The sequence below is a fragment of the Paroedura picta genome, chromosome 11 (assembly GCF_049243985.1).
Source record: "Paroedura picta isolate Pp20150507F chromosome 11, Ppicta_v3.0, whole genome shotgun sequence".
NCBI classification, from domain to species: domain Eukaryota; kingdom Metazoa; phylum Chordata; class Lepidosauria; order Squamata; family Gekkonidae; genus Paroedura; species Paroedura picta.
The window spans coordinates 5992204-6011486 of record NC_135379.1 but is presented as its reverse complement, the minus strand read 5'-3'; the positions used below and the strand labels follow the sequence as shown (position 1 = coordinate 6011486).

The 19283-nt window shown below is 45.0% G+C and overlaps 1 protein-coding gene across 3 annotated transcripts in view; it reads right to left on the bottom strand.

The window, feature by feature from the left end:
• DPP6 (dipeptidyl peptidase like 6) overlaps positions 1-19283 on the bottom strand; it is a 479395-nt gene that overhangs the window by 362921 nt on the left and 97191 nt on the right. Inside the window, exon 1 of one of the 3 annotated variants that reach the window (XM_077304799.1) lies at positions 6341-6779. The exons of the other annotated variants lie outside the window; for them this stretch is intronic. Coding sequence (XP_077160914.1) covers positions 6341-6421 — 81 coding nt within the window. The 5' untranslated portion in view covers positions 6422-6779. Of the gene's footprint in view, positions 1-6340; positions 6780-19283 lie in introns of those variants that run through there. 3 annotated transcript variants of the gene reach the window in all.

The window sequence follows — 19283 nt, the reverse complement described above, 5'->3', positions numbered from 1 at the left end:
ACTAGAACAGATTCTCTCATCTATCAGAACACTTCTTGAATTCTTGAACGTGCTTATAATCCCCGCTGCTCACACTAGCCTAAGTCTGGGTTTGTGTTCCCATCTATTAGCAGAAGACTTTACAGGAAGCTAGCAAAATAAATGCATTTATCTAGAAGGCTTCCTCTGGCTGCTGAGCCTTGCACACAAATCTTCTCCCTTAAATCAATAGCACTGTCTTTTTCCTCTCTCCATCTAGCACTGAGCTATTTGTTATCCAATGGCGCAGTCTGCTGTTGGAATAAGTTTTCTCCCGCTGCAATTTTTATATGAAACCTCCATTGCTCCCTGTTCCAAGCTATTCAAGGGCTCTGTATTTACGTCATTGGTAACCAGAATCCTCCAGCCATACCTAACAGTTGCATTCTGTGCCAAGCCTATTTCCCCAAATATGATTGTTTTGTGTAGCTGGAAAATTTGCATGGAATAGAAAATCCAAGAACCTGAAGATGTCAGCACTTGCTTAAAATACCATGAAGTTTTTCATTCCGAAGATGGAACAGAAGATGGCTTTTATATGCCGCTTTTCTCTACCAGAAGGAGGGAGGTGAAGCTGAGAGAGCCCTGAGAGTACTGAAGAAGAAGAAGAGTTGGTTCTTATATGCCGCTTTTCTCCACCAGAAGGAGTCTCAAAGCGGCTTACAGTCGCCGTCCATTTCGTCTTCCCACAACAGACGCCCTGTGAGGGAGGGGAGACCGAGAGAACTTTAACAGGACTGCTCAGCCAGAACAGCACTATCAGGGCTGTGGCTAGCCTAAGGTCTCCCAGCTGCATGTGGTGGAGCGGTGATTCAAACCCACCGATTAGAAGCTGTCACTGTTACCAACCTCATCAAGCTGGCTCCATTTTTCAAAATATGGAGTCAGTATCTGGTAACTTATTTTTAAAAGCAGCATTAGCAAGCCTGAACACGCAGGATATATTCATTTTCTCCCCTATGGGGATTCAAAGCAGCTAACAATATACAAAGAAAAATAAAACAATAGAAGAACTGAGAAAGGGGGTGGAAGCGAGTCTTATTTCTAAGATCTCTACGCAAAGAGCAGGAGGAGAAGAGCCCTAGGCTTTGCACCTATAGACATGCCCAAGCCTGTGTGCAAAGAAAAGAACAAATTCAGCAAGATGTCACTCAGCTGCTGAAAACTTCCTCCCTTGCCATTAGAATTCAGATTTCCAATGGCCAACCGATATGGCATCAGTGCTAGGAATACCTTATAACAGGGGTAGTCAACCCGTGGTCCTCCAGATGTCCATGGACTACAATTCCCATGAGCCCCTGCCAGCAAAACTCTGGCAGGGACTCATGGGAATTGTAGTCCATGAGGACCACAGGTTGACTATCCCTGCTCTAAAGGACAAAAACACCGCACTCCTGGCCACCCATTATATCATGTAATTGAAAGCTGCTTTCCCACACAAATCAGGGTCTTCAAGGTATGAAAAGCATTAAAACATGGGAACAACTAAAAATAATATTTAAGATTATAAAATTTCAATGAAAACATACAACAACAAGGCCAGAGGCGCACCAGTAACTGTTATTAGGAGTACCCCAAAGGAAACAAGAAAGTCTTCACTCACTGACAGGAAAGGATAATAAGATGGGAGACAGAAGAATTAGTCTAGGGAGAGAGTTCCAAAGTTTTCGTGTCACAACCACAGTGAATGGCAGGTTCATGAGGGAGAAGATGGTTCTTATGGTACGTTGGGCCCAGATCATACAGGGCTTTAAAAGTCAGTATCATCCCCTTGAATTGTGCCAGGAAAGAAACTGGAAACTCGTGTAGATGGGACAAGACTGGAGTTATATGAGCCCCACGACTCATTCCAGGCCTTAGGACACAGCATTCTGTACCAGCTGCAGCTTTCGGACAGTCTTCAAGGGCAGGCCCACACAGAGCACATTGCAAGGCAGTAATCTAATACAGGCATTGCCAAGGCATGTATCACCCTGGCAAGATCTGTGTGAGTGAGATCTTGGTGTACTTGTGGGCTGTAAGCTAAATATGAACAGACTGTGTAATGCTGCATTTTAAAAAAAAGGGCAAATGCAGTCTTGGGTTGTATCAAGAAAGGCATCCCACCCAAATCACAAGGTGTTATAGTCCTGTTGTAAACCGCATTATTCAAACCTCACCTGGAGTCCTGTGTGCAGTTCTGGTGGCCTCAGTTCAACAAGGACATGGGCAAAATGGAGAGGGGGCAGAGGAGAGTGATAGGGATGATTCCAGGGCCTGGGGACCAAGCCCTGTGGGGAAAGGCTGAGGGGAATGTTCAGCCTGGAGAAGAGGAGGTTGAGAGGGGACAGGATGACTCTCTTGAAGGATCTGAAAGGTTGTCACTTGGAGGAGGGCAGGAAGCAGTTCCGGTTGGCAGTAGAGGACAGGACCCTCAGTAATGGGTTTAAACTACATGTAGGAAGGTACCGGCTAAATATCAGGTGGAAAGAAAATTTCACAGTCAGTGGTGGAATCGCCTGCCTAAGGAGATGGTTGTCTTCAAGCAGCAGCTGGCAGCAGTCTTTAAGCAAGTGGTCTTTAAGCAGTGGCTAAAGCATCATGGATGCTTGAGGCTGATCCTGCATTGAGCAGGGGGCTGGACTCCAAACTCTATGACCTTTTCTGCCCAGGAAGAACTGCAGCTATCTCAGTTGAAGCTAAAAGACACTCCTGCCACATGTTTATCCAACATGTGCCCTGGCAGTTCCCAGCAGGAAATCTGCCAGAAATCCTCCCCCGCCCCTCCCCGAGGACATGATGACCCATCCCTGGGACACCCAAAGAGTAAATGTTCATATTATTAAAAATGAATGTGGAGCCCACTTTCCACTCACACATGGAAAATACATTTATGTTCCACTTGCCTGTCCAATGGGGGTCTAAATAGGCTTTCCATAGAGGCTCAGGTCACACAGGTAGCCCAAAGGGCATTTTTCCATCTGCGCCAAGCGTGGCTACTAGCGCCCTACCTGGCCACAGTAATCCATGCAATGGTCGCTTCCAGATTAGACTACTGTAACTCGCTCTACGCAGGCCTACCCTTGGCTTTGACCCAGAAATTACAGCTGGTACAAAATGTGCCTGCGAGGGTCCTCACTGATACATCTTGGAGGGACCACATCCAGCCGGTATTACACCAGCTACACTGGTCACCAGTCTGTTTCCGGATCAAGTTTAAGGTTTTGGTTTTAACCTTTAACGCCATATGCGGCCTGGGCTCCGCGCATCTGCGGGACTGCTTGTCTGTCTATGCCCCCCACAGGGCACTTCACTCTGCGGGTATGAATCTGCTGGCTGTCCCGAGCCCCAGGGACATTCGCCTGGCCTCGACCCGGGACAGGGCCTTTTCAGTCCTGGCCCCAGCCTGGTGGAATGAGCTCCCGGAAGAACTAAGGACCCTACCAGATTTATCAGCTTTCCGCAGAGCCTGCAAGACGGAGCTCTTCCACCAGACATATGGTTGAGGCCAAGGTGAGGTCCTGGAGTTACTTTGGGGTGGATCCCCAAAGATCAGCTAGGTAGATCCCTCGCTCCTAACGAAAGAGCTCTTGACTACAACTGGACAGGGGAGGTGAGATGGGGAGTTGACTCTGACAAATTTATGTATAGCCATCTTTTAATGTAATGGGGTTTTATGGGACGGGTTGTTTTTACTTTTTACTGGAAACCGCCACGAGTCTTTGAGAGCGGCGGTATACAAGTTAAAAAAATTAATTAATTAATTAATTAATTAATTAATAAGATATTATTTTTCTCTAGTGCATTTTTTCCACACAACAAACCTGCATGGTTCATTAGACTGAGCGTGTGGAACTGGCCCAAGGACAAGCTTCCACGGAAAAGTCATAATTCGAACCCGGGTCTTCTAAATGCCAGGCCAGTGGTCTAACCGCTACACCAGACTAGCTCTCAGTTTGCCTCAGATGACTATGCCCTTTTGAACTACTTTACCTTCTGATAAGTAAATGAAAGGCTTTAATTTATTTCCCCCGCCAAGGTTTTATAGACATCCAGAATTCTAGGCTCTTCCGCCTGCTAAGTAGTGGGTTAGATGGTTAGGATCCACTTATGGCCATGATGTGTGCTATCAATTTGTAGCCCTCATCTTCATAGACTAGAAGCATTTGGATTTCAAGAGCTGGATGGTGAAATAGAACCCACCAACTCAGTCAAAAAATCCTGCAGAGAACCTCCTTGATGTACGTTCTGGAGTGGTACGGTCACAGCTGGAGGACTGTACCATATGCCCACCTTGATTGGTTTTTATTCAGCTGACTACTATTCCAGCACATTCAAAGTAATTTCTCCTCTCTCTCTCCTTTAACAGCCAAGCTTCCTACCTGTCAATTTTAACCTTCAACTTATTTTTTTTAATTTAACACTTCTGCAGGTAATTAGGCTTGCAGCACAGCCCAAGATTAAGGATCTAACATCAACAGGAGGGCAATCTGGAAAAGAAATGCAAGCTAAAAATAAAGGAGTTTTCTCCACCTCACCCCATCCAAAGCATTTTCTTCTTTTATTAGGTGCAAGAGCAATAAATGAAACTTGCTGATATTAGAGAATATTAGAGCAACGGCAGCAAATAACCAAGTTTTAAGCTGCACTGCAGCAAAACAAATACACTGGCAACAGTTTTACTAAGACCATCCATCTCCCTCCTCGGTGTAATTTCAAATTATAGGCTGTGAGTTTGGGGAAGCCTCCCTCCCTCCTTCCTCCTTCAAAAAACAAAAACACCCCTGGAGGCTCATCCGACAGAAGCAGCAGGTAGAAAGATGGATTAAAATATCCCTGCGGTTAAGGCACCTCTCCCGAAGTTCCTTTGTGCCGCTTCTCTTGCTGGGCGTGCAGAAAAGGGGTTTGGGGAGATTACAGACCCAAATGAAAAAAAGGAAACGAAGGAGGGGGGGCGTGGGGGGCGTGGCATGACCTTTCAGTTTAAAGGCAGAGACTTAGCTTTCTTCTCCCCCCCCCCCCAAAGCGTGATCAGCGAGGATCGCAATCAATATTAATTAAGTGGCGGTGCAGTCAATAAAGGTGCCTGGGCCCCGGGTTTTCACGCAGCGATGTTTGGAGGAGTGATTTAGGACCGGGGAAGGGGGGGGGTCCTCCGCAGTGCTCGCTCGCCTGCCTGTTGATGGATGGGCCGGCCCTTGGACGCGGCTCCCTTTTACTCCACGGCCGCCCGTCCTCCCCAGCGCATCTCCTCCTTTCCCCAGCAGCCTCCCTGGCTCCGTCTGGGTGCCTCGTATGAACAGGACCGGGGGGGGGGGGGAGGCGAGGGGGAGCAATGATTTATGGGGTGGAGGAGAGACAATTGACTTCGAAACCTCAGGAGCTAAAATTGCTGCTGAAGAGTTCGGAAGGCAGCGGAGATTTCAAGGGAAGCCATCCACGCCCCTACCTTCTGTCTGCAGCATCAGAAGAGATCTCCCTCCCTCCCTCTCTCTAAAAATGCTCTCTTGTTTGAAATATAGAAAGATTCACAGGAACAAGGTCCTTCTTTGTAATTATTTATTTACTTGTGTGTGTGTGTGTGTGTGTAGGGGGGGTGTATTTGTGTCTAAGGGTTTTCTTATTCGTCACCCCCAGTCTTGCAGAATAAAATGCTGATCCAGAGGTTTATAACAAGAAAAAAGAAGCAGGTGGTTGCTGCTGTGGGTTCAAAGGGAGGGAGTAATTCATCTCTGTCCCTCCAGCACCCATTTCCCCAGCACACCCCTATAGATCATGCCCTAACTTTCAGCTGACTCTTCGTTTTAAAGCCTTGAGCAGAGAGCGAGAGAAAGGAGGGGGGTGGGAATGGAATTTCCATAGTAATTTGTGGCCGAGCCAAAACAGAGCGGGCAATCTAGGAATTAATTTATTCCCCCCTTTCAGGGTGCTCTGGCTCAGCCCTCCCCACCCCCACCCCCCATTCTCAGCATGCCTTTAAAGGTACCATTGGATTTTTGCATCCTGTCACTAGCTTCTGCAAAGTTTCCTTTCCCTCCACCGGTTGTTATGCACACACCTTCCCCAAATTGCCTTTAAAAAAAAAAATCCTGCTCCATTCCACAGACCTCTCTTTCTAGCTTTCTCTCTCTCTCTCTCTCTCTCAAAAAAAAAAAAGGCTAATAGGGCACCAGATTTTTTTGTGTGTGTTAAAAGAAAGTTTTTGCCTCTATGCAACGTGACTCTACTTATGCGTTCCAGCCCAAGAAAACATGCAGGCACACACAATCTACAAAGCAGCGTTTCCCGACTGTACCGCAATCATCACACAAGCATTCAGACCAAAGGAAGAACAATTACCTACCAGTTTGCTGATGGCAGAGGCTGCTGAGGAAAAGGTGGACGTGGTGCTCACCTTCTGGTGCGCTGAGATCATCATAGACATTGTGGAAGAGTGAGGTAGATCCCTTCTCTCTCACCAGATGAAAGCCATGCCCTTTCTTTCCACCATACAAATAGCTTCTGGATCCCTTCTTCCACTTAGGGTGTCTTCTGCTCCTTTCATTAGGAAATAATGCCCAAGGAATCCGGCATCTTTTATGTATGTATTTGTCTCCCCTCCTCCCGAATCACCACGATAAAAGTACTTCCCCCTCCTGCCACTCCTTCAGTCTGCTGAATTTTTATGTTTTGTGAATGGTTTGTACCAGGATCCACTCAAGCACTTCTGAGCACAACTGATTTCTTCACCCCAAGTTAGCTCTGCAAATTCTCCCGAGGTGGCTGGCTAGCCAGATATTTTATAACCTCTCCTCTCCCCCCTCTCTTTTCTCCTCTTTCCCCAAGCCCACCGGCTCCAAATGCAGCTTACACTCTTGGGTTGTGATAAACCCCCAACAATATTTATGCTGTTGCCTTAGCCTGTCGTAAATTATTTCAGCTCCCAGGAAGAGATAGCCCCTCTGGCTCCGCTGGGTATGTCATTTTATTTATGTTGCACTTACATACCTGAATACTGAACTCTGTATTTAAATAAGACAACAAATCAATGCTACAACAGGGGGAGAAGGGAGGGGGGAGGATCCAGAAAGTCTGTAGCCTTCCTTGCTCAAATCAAAGTGCTAAAATGCCAAACACATTTAAGAAAACTGCTGAGAAGGTTGGAATAGACCCCTCTTGCAATCAAGATATGACCCTTATCTGCGGGGAAAGGGTTGGGTGGAAACCACCATTAAAATTTCAATTAAGTGGGTCTTACAGATGGTGCATTACAGAGGGAGAAAAACAAAGGAAATTACTACACACTGCACATATATTTGGGGTCTTGGATTTCTCTGGAGGATTTGGAAGTATGCAGCTGGTTTCACAACATTCTAGGAACGAAAGTACTCAAAAGGCTGTTCACACCAACTGCAACTGGCAATGAACTGCCACTAAACGTATGTACAGTATATTTCTGCATGTTACAGTAAATGCACTGTTTTCATCCATAGCAGCAATTCTCATGTGTAGCAGAGATAAACCCACGAAATGGAAGAATACCATTTATGATTGTCAATTGAAAACTCAGGGGACATATCCTAGTGCTACTGTTAAAAAAGTCATAGTCAATCTTTTGATAGTGATCAGGGGTGGGGGAAACCCAGTTCTGGAACCCATTCCAGAACTGTAGAAGTATTATGGGCATATTAATCTGTCCATGTGAAGAGGGTCCCATGTGGGCATACAGTGTGTCACTTATTGTGGGACAGACTATTGTGAATGTGCCTCTCCCTATGGGTTTCCATAAAGTGACTTTCAAAGGGAGTCAAGAATGGTAAAAAAAAGAAAAGAATACTAATGTCGTTTAATTGTTGTAGATGTTACGTCAAGAGGAACAAAATATAAGTGGATAGTTAGGAATAAGAACTCGCAGAGGGCAACCCCCACCCACCCATCTGACGGAAAGAGGTTGGTGTATAAGTGAGTGTCCCTGAAAAAAGAATAAATCAATTTTGGGAGTGTACAGTAGAAGTCAGTTGCAAGTTAAATGGAAAATACAAGCATGTGTTGCAGGTTAGATGGAAAATGAAATACTCGGGGTGCACATCTTTCTTCTCTTTCGGGTTCTGTTGTGGGTTATCTGCTAGAACAAGCTGGATAGAACAAGCTCCTAAAAGACAGGAGGAGTACTAAGACAGTAGTCCTAACCACAGCATTTCTTGGGATTCAGCCCCACCAAGCTTCAAGGGAATTATTTCCAAGTAACCATGCAGAAATGACATCGCTCATCATGGGCCTGTAATAATGCATTTCTCTTGCATCCCCATTTCTTGCTCCAAAGTAAACCTGTTTTGAAGTTTCGGGACTAACACCGTTCCTATCCTCAGCATTAACTAGAAACTTTGTACTGAGATTCTGCCTAGGAAACAGTAGTAAGATTTTCTTCTATGAGAAAATCTCACTGGAAATGACAGTACCACTAGGAAAAGTGGAAGGCAGCAGGAAAAGAAGAAGAACCCCGATGAGATGGATCGACTCAATAAAGAAAAACACGGCCCTTTGTGACGTTTAGGTGTGTGAGATTTAAGCAAGGGTTTTCATGTTAGGATATTTTAGAAGTCATTCATTCAACATGGATGCCATAATTTGGAATCAACCTGATAGCACTTAACACACTCATGGGATTTCCTTCAGTCGTGAAGCTTTCTTCGCTTTTCCCAACAGGTGTTCAGTGACAATGCCTGAGCACACCATTAAGTGTGGCTGGAAGATATTTTCATCTGAAATAAACTTAAGCATTGAAAACTTCTCTTCAAGTCGTGGTCTGTGTCTGTGACGATTTAATGCATGCTGATTGTCAAAGCAGTATCCGGGGAGTATGCAAGGTGTAGAGGTGGCGTACTTTGTATCTCATCCATAACATTTCAATGACACAAAAGCCGACACACAGCCCTTCTGCAAAACTCTTTTGCAAAACCAGGTGAGGTTTCATATTTCATATTAGATGAAGAGGCAAAATGGAAGAGTGCCATGACAGAACAAAACTCAGCATCGGTTTTATGACTCAGTTTGCCCAAGAAGAAATATCTTCATTTCAATAATGAATTATCTCACCTTCTTTATGCATACAGTTGCCTGTTAAACAAAAGCAGCTTGTAGTATGTGAGCGCCCGGGTGTGCATGCATGCACAAACAAACAAACAAACACACACTTGCCTTTTCAGTTCTGTATCAATCATCCAACATGCTATATGATTTTAGTACCTGATTGCTTTCTATCCTCGGTGACTACAATTGCTGGGTGCCACACAAACAAAGTGCCTTCCAAGGCCAAGTCCTTCTGCAGAACAGGTATGCATCTTGTCAGGCCGGTTTCTAGCCAACTGACTGGTCACCTCCAGTCCTTTCCACCCCTATGTGCCGTCACAGAGAACAAAGCAAGAACCAAGCACTGCAAGCCCATCATCTCTGCCAGTCACTTTCCAGGTGAGGTCAGAGACACTTGGCTACTTTGAAGGGAAGCGCACTGACTAAGCCAGTTTTGCCTGCACACAGCCACATGTGTGTCGATATTCATTGACTCTGAATAGACTATGTTGCAGTAGACTTGTTTAATTGGTTTATTGACTGCAATCACAGACTTAAACAGAACATCAGTGGAACTTCTATAATCATTCTGAAACTTGCAACGGTGGGCCGACATAAGCATAAATGTGATTGATGGCTTGCCTTGCTTACCATGATAAAAATCCAAATTGGATGAGCCATAGATGTAAAACGATCTAATTCCTTGGAAGAAATGCAATGAGTGGAATTTAAAAAAAAAAACACATCCCTCAAACGTTAGGCAATTTTACATGGATATTAAAGTGCACTTAAAATTGGCAGGGGAAGGGGAGGATTTCCTTCTTGGTAAATATCTTGAAGGACTAGGGAGTTGCAAGAACACATATCTATTCTTCAAATCAGTGGGTTATTTCCAAGCTAATGATGTTGCAGACTGAGATGTAAATATTGCTAAATTTGAAACACTCAGGCTTGCTTGGCTTGTGAATGGCAAGCAGAGATTTTTGGGCAGTCTCTATTAATCAAATTCTACGGTTCTTCAGCCTCAAAGCACTCCTGGCACCTCTAGATCTAACGGTAGTTTCACTGGTGCAAATGTTTGCAGGCTATTCTTGTCAGTCAATGCCAGCAACCCATCTTTAAGATCTTGATCTTCCAGGCCTTTTGGGTTCCTAAGAGATTTCCCTCTAAAGTACAGAAGGACTCACTGTCAGAGCTGCAATTTCAACTATTATCCACCTCTTGGTATTTTATGGGCCTACTGTTATGCCTTCCGGCATCTCTTTAAAAATGCAAGTAGAAGAGTGGGTAGCATGTGGCATTCCAAATAGCAGCCTGATTTTTTTTTTTAAGTTGTATCATCTGCCCCCTTCTTTACTGAAGCAAAATAGTTCAGGCACCCAGTTGGGAGAGCCTAGTGCATCTGCTTGGCATGCAGGAGGTCACAGGTTCAATCCCTGGCATCCCCAGTCAATACAATTTGATTGTAGGTGATGTGAAGGATCTCAGTCTGAGACCCTGGATGGAGAGCTGCAGCCAGTCTGAGCAGATAATACTTACATTGTGGATCAATAGTTCAATTTAGTGCAAGAAGAAGAAGAGTTGTTTTGACGCACCCCAAGGGACTTTCAAAGTAGCTTACAATCGCCTTCCCTTCCTCCACCCTCAACAGACACCCTGTAAGGTAGGTGGTGTTGAGAGAGATCTGACAGAACTGCTCTGTGAGAACAGCTCTAACAGAACTGTGACTAGCCCAAGGTCAGTCAGCTGGCTGCATGTGGATGAGCAGGGACTCAAACCCAGCTCACCAGATGAGAGACTGCTGCTCCTAACCACTTCATGTGTCTATTGGTGTCTACTCTGCTATTGGTGTTTAATCTGCTGGCCATGGCGATCCAGGGGTTGCCTTTCCCATACTTCTGCAGTCAATTCTTGATCTCCTTGCTTGGCACCTCCAGGGATAGGCCAGATAGGAAGGATCGGGACCATCACTGCATTTCTAAAACATTCACTAGTCATTATTCAAAAACAGCGTTTGTCTACCTTCTACATTAACTTTTAACAGGAAAGCACTTCATGGCTTTACGGGTCAAGGTCATTCCTTCCCCTCTGTTTTGTACCCAGGCTTAGAACGTCTTCTCTTGCATTGGATAAGTAATTGCAGGGGATGCTCTTGGCAAGGGTCCTTGCCTAGGGCAGAAAGAGTCGGTACAGAAGTTAAATTTCCCGTCCTGAACAGCTTGCACTGTTCTTTTCAATCAGCCAGGGAGACATAGCCATAAAACTACTGTTAGATCTTCCCGGAAATTCTAACACCAGATCACCAGTGGGAAGAGGGAGAAAAAAGTCCTAGAGTGGAAACAACACATTCAGCAGAAGATCCAACACTAAGATGTCATTATGAATACACCCCAAGACAAATGTGGAGCCAGACTTTATCTGCAGAATCTCACCCTCTGATCTGAAATTCATTTTCCCAGTTCCAAAAGGGTGAGGAGTTATTAGCCAGAAACATGTACCTTTGCCCTTTTTATCACTACTTCAGATGTTTCAGAACTGACCTTCTGAACAGGCATCCACACCAATCATGGATGAATGCAGAGGAGGACAGCCAAGATGATCAAGGGACTGGAGCACCTTTCCCAACATGGTAAGGTTGGATTCTCAACTTCCAGGAGGTGGCTAGACATCTCCCACCGTTACAACCAGTTTCCAGATGACGGAGATCAGTTCACCGGTGGAAAACGGTTGCTTTGGATGTTGGCCTCTATGTTGGTCCATCCCCAAAACCTCCAGGTATTTCCCAACTAGGAGGCAGCAGCCTCCTAATCCCTCAGATATTAATACAGATAAAAGAATTTGACTAATAGGTGAAGCTGGTTGAAAGATTTCACAGATAGGTGTGTGACATGCAAAAGAATGCAAAGGGAAAGTTTAATCAGTGACTTCAAAGTGATTTAAAACCACTCGCCATAACAGAAAATTTATTGTACTTATTTTTGTATGCACGCTGTATGTGTGATACAGCATGTCTCACACAAGTGGTTATTGGGTAGCATAATTTGAGATTGTAAGCAGGGGTGGGGGGGAATAATATGCAAGAAATCCTGCAAAGAGAAAACTAATCTACTGGATACCACTGGCTTCTCACAGCTTCTCACAGCTAGAAGCAGACCATGGCCTTCCCTTCCTTTCCCCCTAATAAAACATCTTTTGAGCCCTGCAAATGTTATGTCAGAGATCGGAGGACTTGTCTGGACCCAAGGCCACAGGACCTGGGAAGGGCTGCATTGAAGAAGGGAATATTCAAGACTGTCCTTCCTCCACCTTGTACTAGTGGAAAATGTCTAGGGTGCCACACAGGACCCATTTCACCTGCCTCTACGCTTCTAAGCACAAGGATATTTTTTCATGGGGGAAGTATTCAAATGTGTGACTTCTCCTCCCCATGCATTCCAGAGTGATTTATTTATGCACGACTTTACTATTTTGAAGTCTTCCCTTTGAGTAAGCACATCCTGGGATAAGGTCCCTACCCTAAAAGATTTCCTCGGTTAACCCTTGCTGCGCCAACCATCATCTAAGAACCAGATACTGAATTAGTGCAACAGGTTTGATCAGCAAAGATGTATGCTGGAGCAGCTTTCCTCTGCCATAAACATGCATTTCCCTGGAGGTTTGCAAAGGCACGAGCGACAGAAGATTTTTGTTTTGGGGGGCTGGTGTTTAGTTTGAGTTTTATGTCAAACATTTATCTCGAAACACTCTCAGATATCACTCTGGAGGCAGCCCAGATTCGAGCTTTGTATTTATCTTGGACAGAAACCGTGGCTCAGTTGCAGAAGACATGCTCTGCATGCATAACGACCCAGCTTTTCCAGTAACAAGCACCTTTCTGTGAAATTCTGGAGAGCCTCTGTGTACAACGGTGTTGAGCCAGATGGACCAGTGGTTTGACTCACGCCTGACTGGGATGGAGGGGATTGACAAAGAGAATTTTTTCCCCTGTCCTAAAATATCAGAACTCAGGTGTATTCAATAAACCTTATGGGCAGTAGATTTGGGACGGACAAAAGGAAATGCTACGACACAGAGAGAGGTTAAAATGTGGGATTTGTTTCCAGAGGATGTTGTGATCAGTGTCTGCCAGCCTTAGAGGGAACCTCCACAGCCAAGGGCACCAAACATCCCAGAGTCAGGAGGCAAGACCAGGGGGAGGCCTCAGCCTCTATGCCCTGTTGTTGGCCATCCAGAGAAACCGGTTGGCCACTGTGACCCAGCAGGGCTCTTCCCATATTCTTATGAAGGCCTCAGTCCCTGTTATTGGACCTCCAGGGAAATGGGTTGGCCTCTGTGTGAGACTGGATGCTGGATTAGATGGACCTTTGGTCTGGTCCAGCATGCTCTTCTTATGTTCTTATGCCTTTTCACATGCGGACCTAGGGCAGAGTCTGCATTTACTTTCTTTATTCCATTGTCAATCCTGTTGAATTCAGATTGCTTTGAACTCGAGTCTTCCTCTCCCCCTCCCCCCGACATGGTTAGGGAGGCTCAGAAGAGGGGGGGGGACTCTTTCTTTGTTTGGAGATTCTTTCTTTGTTTTCTTGAAGGGGGGTGGGTGGGAGAGGAACCAAGCAAGGAGCCTCTTTCTTTTCTTGGAGGGGGGGGGAGAGAGGATCGAAAAAGGCAGAGAAGGGAGAAAAAATCCAGGACCGACAGAAGTTGAGAGAAATTAGGGGCTTCTCCTTTAAGGCAACCGTGTCACATGACCCCGGTGTAGCCTATCAGAGGTTCTCTACCACGGAGCTTTCTTTCCCAATCCAGATATTGAGCATTAAAAGCACTCCAAGATATCGCACAATAAAGGTAGGGTCACTCCGGATCAATCCTTCTTCCTGCAGAAGAAAATTTTAAATCGTCCCAAATCCAAACGGAAATCGCATTCTGTGTAGAGGGCAGGGACTGAATCGACCTGGGGTTGGAATAAAAGCAGTTTACACCTAGGATGCATTTACTGCAAGTTTACTTGCTCCACATTTAAAATGGTTTATGCAATCCACAAGGAATACTTTTCCCTTGAGCCATTAAAATGAACAAGGAACGTGTTATATGCCACCTGGGCAGTCTGAAATAAGGTGCCCGACCAAATTCTCTTTCTCCACTACAGCAAGAATAGAGTGTAAAACTGTTTCATCAGCACTTAGGGATTAATGCGGGGGAAGTTTCCCAATGGGTTGTGCCCTCTTGTTCCATTACCCACTGGAAAATTTCCTTGCATGGTGCTAATGCAACAAGAGAACTTGTTCAGAAGCCTGATTTCAAACTGGTCATGGGCCACCTCTGCAGCCTTACTACTGGAGGAAGTAGGGCATTCTTCAGCATATGTAAATTTTTAGTATGTAAATCCCCAGGGCATTGTGATAAATGACAGTGCACCTGCATCAGCTTAGAAAGGACAATTTACCTTTTAAAATTCCATGGAAGGGCTTGAGTTTTCCCCCCAAAGATGCCTGTGTTTCTTCGCAGGCCTAAATTATCTTTTAATGTGACCTTCTCCTATTTGCTTCTTAGACGTCCTTTTATGTAAAACACCTTGGCTTTGCAAGTTGCACTGGTAACTAATTTCACATTGCTGTTATTGCATCAAGTACACTGCTGATTATCTCAGGTTGCAAAGCAAGGTACCTGATTAGTGAAATTAATGACTGCTAATACACATACAGAAAACAGCATCGAATCCACAAACAGGTTCAAAATGAATGGTGGGGAGGGGGGGTTGAAGGCTGGTGGCTGCTACCAATTTGGCACATGTTCAAATTTGGTAGCATTTGTTGAGGTATGCCCCAACCACGGACTCAACCAGGGAATTACTGGAAGAAAACAGATAAACAGTACAGGAAGAACTACAGGGTGAGTAAGCAACAGTATAGCAAATGACAGTAGTTAAATATAAGTAAGCATAAGAAGAAGAATTGGTTCTTATGCCACTTTTCTCTTCCTCAAAGTGGCTTACAACCACCTTTCCTTTCCTCTCCCCACCACAGACACCCTGTGAGGTTGAGAGAGCCCTGATATTACTGCTCAGTCAGAACAGCTTTATCAGTGCTGTGGCAAGCCCAAGGTCACCCAGCTGGATGCATGTGGGGGAGGAGCGGGGAATCAAACCCGGCTTGCAGATTAGAACTCTGCATTCCTAACCACTACACCAAGCTGGCTCTTGATGCATATTGAGACAAAAAAAAAATCCCGACTTCAAGTACATGTCGATGAGAAATGAACCTACCAAGACTGAGAGGAAAGGAAATCTTGGTGTCCTTCACACACATTGGATGATGTACTTTCAATGCACCTTAGAAGTAGGGTTTCACGAAACCCTGGCTGAGAAAGCCTGCCATAGAGTTTTGCCCCCAAACCAGAGCATCACACATACAGATACACCCACCCAGTGACCTCCGTGTACTAACATCACTTCCAGGTGAACTCAGCCTGTTGCAACATTCTACTGAGTTCGCGGGAGTCACTTGGTCATATAGGAACTACATATGAACTAAGTTCATTACATGGAGGTGCCTTCGGCATCTCTCATAACAGCAATGTTATTAACAAGAATGAATAATAATTCCAGCTGCCAAGGGGGCATAGAAATGACTGTTCGCCTCTCACGGTCTTCATGCTCAGTGATCCATACCGTGCGGCCAATTTGTTTTTGCAGCCTCCAGGTGGGGCCTGGTGAACTCTCAAAATTACAACTCCGTCTCTAGAGCAGGGGTAGTCAACCTGTGGCCCTCCAGATGTTCGTGGACTACAATTCCCATGAGCCGCTGCCAGCAAACGCTGGCAGGGGCTCATGGGAATTGTAGCCCACGAACATCTGGAGGACCACAGGTTGACTACCCCTGCTCTAGAATACAGAAATCTCTTCCTGGAGGGTGGACTCTATAGCATCATATACCTCAAACCCCACCCTCTTCAGGATCCACCCCCAAATCTCCAGGAATTTCCCACCACAGAGTTGGTAGCCAGAAGTGGTTTAAGGATTTGCAGGGCCTGTAGCACTAGAGTTAGTTTAAGGATTAGCGGGGCCCTTGCAGAGTACAATTGCAGTAGGGGCAGCCAGACTGGGAGCAGACAGGCCCCCCCCCCCATAGTGGAAAGGGGTGTCACTCTGGCCCTTTATGCACACGCTGGATAATGCACTTTCAATGCCCTTTAGAAGTAGATTATCCTGTTCTGCATAGGAACATCCAGCTGCAAAGGCACATTGAAAGTGTATTATCCAACCGGTGCATAATTGGCCTCTGAGGGTCCTTAAAGAGGGAAAAGAAGGGAGGAGAGAGGCTACGACACTGATCTATGGGAGGGAAGGCACAGTGTGAGGCCCCTGGAAGCACGGGGCCCAGAGCAAGTGCTACATGTGCCCTGCTGGTGACCCTAATAACATCAGAAACAGAAGATCTTTATTGGCACACAAAACAGAAAGCAGGGAAAAAAAAGACATCATAAAGCATTGATTGTTCTACAATTACGAGACCTCGTATCCAGCTGGAGAAACCTGGCAACTGATTCAGTTACTAGAGTGGTTTTGTTTCCTAGTAAGAAAATGATCTTAGCCTTATCCTCAGATCTGTGCCATTTAGAAAGGAGTGGGTTGATGAAGGATGGCATAGAGTGGACACTAGAAAAAATGTGTGTAAGATGGTTTCAACACAGCCAGAATTACGGGGGCATATTCCTCCAGAATAGGGCATTTTCAATAATTTCCCTAGGAGAACAGCAGAAGGGAGAGCATTAAATCTTGCTAACATGAATGCTGGCTGCAGTTGGGGGCCTGTTAAATGGTAAAAATATGAGGCAAAAAAACCAGTATGTTCGTGACCCTACTAATAAACACATTGTGTTTTTACATTGGCTTCTGGTTTGTTTCTGAACACAGGACCAGATTTAGAACTTTAAAGCTGTCCAGATTTGCCATAGCTTTCCTCCCCAGGAGCAAGCATCTTTTAATGTCTTTGCTGCAGTCCCCATCTGCAGTGAACTTGGAGCCCGCCAAACTGCAGGGGCTCATGGGAATTGTAGTCCATGGACATCTGGAGAGCCACAGTTTGGCCATCCCTGCTGTATGGTATACCACAGCTTCTAGATGAAATCTCTTTCCAAGCATGGGCACCATCCACAAATCTCCAGGAATTTTCCAGAGCAGAGTAAGTAACCCTATGATGGTGGGAGTTTTGGGGGGCTAAGAAAGAGAGGACATAGGATTTTGCCCTCCCTGCATGTTTTTTTTTCCAGTTTCCTGTTTGCTTCTGCTTCCCACCAGTGTTGAATACCCTTTTCCATTTAATTGCATATAACCTTTTCATCCATGAGTAAGAGAACACCGTATGATGGCTTGTAGGTTTCCCTTTCACAAAAATCAAATTATATGATGCACGATGGAAAGATTAACAGCCTTTAGAAGCTGAGCAGCTTGTTTTAAGGTCTTGAGAGTTTTGAATTAAGAGGATTTACAAAGCCGAACTGAGCTTGTGCATCTGGGTTCTTGCTGTTGATTGTGGGATTTAATTAGACTACTCTGGGTCTTGATTGTGTGTGGGAAAGAATTAATTTTGTTAAATCACTATTTGTTGCATTTTGTTGTCTTTTTTTTCCTTCCCTTCAGAGAGCAGGGAAGTAACAGTTGGTTTATAACATTTCTGACGCCAAACTCAAGATGGAAAACAGCCTCATCACTGATCCGGAGAAGTGTTTATTCAAAACTCTTTTCGAGGAGCAAAGGGCTGAGACGTTCAGAACTCCCAGAAGAAAAAAGAAAGAGTGCAATTTCTGTTCTTCTACAGCTTCTCTCCTGCTTTCATCTCCTCAATGCTGACCACTATGACATTCATTAGAAAAACTGAATGGTATACATTCTGTCTGAGGAGGAAGCATTAAAAAGCATCTCATTTATCGGGAAAAAAAATTCACAGGAGGCTTTTATAACCCACCCCCGAATTTCCAAACATTTTCATCATTATTTTTTAGAAGTCCTCAGGAAAAAGTGTTCTCCCCTCCCAAAAAATAATCCCCCCCTTTTTTACCTTAGCTGTCATATCTCTATGACTCCCTGCACAGTTCACTGTTCTCTTCAGTTCTGGATTCAGTTTTGCATGAAGGAGGAGGAGGAGGAGGTTTTTATACCCCACTTTTCACTGCCTGAAGGAGTCTCAAAGCAGCTTATGATTGCCTTCCCTTCGTCTCCCCACAACAAGAACCCTGTGAGGAGGTGAAGCTGAGAGTGCTCTGACAGAACTACTTGGTCAGAATAGTATTATCAGGACTGGGACTAGCCCAACTGGCTGCATGTGGAGGTCCGGGGAATCAAACCCAGCTTGCCAGGTTAGAAGCTGCTGCTCTTAACCACTTCACCATTCTGGCTCTTAATCACTACACTATGCCAAGTAAACAGCCCAGAAATGTTAGGAAAACATGTGATTTGATTCCCTGCTCCTCCATATGCAGGCAGCTGGTTGACCCTGGGCCAGTCACAGTCCTCTTAGGGCTGTTCTGGCAGAGCAGTTTTTCTTAAGGGTTCTCTCAGCCTTACCTACCTCACAGGGTGCCTGCTGTGGGGAGAGGAAGCGTAGACGACTGTAAATTATTTTGAAACTCCTTCAGTCAGTGGGGGTATAAAAGTGGGGTATAAAAGCTAATTCTTCTTCATATGCACCGGATCAGTTCAGGCAGCCAAGAGCAACAGGAAAACTGTTGTCTTGCCAACTTTTCCAAAAGTAAAATCTTCAAAACTGATGTCTATTTACAGCTTTCCAGTTCATGAATTTGCTTATGGAAAACTGTGCATTTGAGTTCATCATCTATACACAACTATATATCTCAATCACAGTGTTTTAATTATTGCCTGTTTATATGTTTCATCAGTGAGATGCTTTTTTCTTTTCTTTTTTTAAAAGTATTTTGCATCTTACGAAGCATGACCTTCACTGACGTATCACTGGAAATATAATCCTTTTTAGTCTGTTTACGCCTACACATCTACAGAAAATCAGATCATCTGGTTTGTTTGGCCCTGTGTCCTACTTTCTCCTTTGGGCTGCTGCCCATCCAAATCATCATGCTGACATTTTGCGCAATAGTCAATATTTAGAGATTATCTCTAGCTTTGGAAATCAAAGGGGATTTTTCAGAGGAAGAATCGGAAGCTTGTCCCCTCTCTTCCTTGCAGGAATTAGTCTGTTTTTTTGGCTCCATTTTCGCCCCATCCT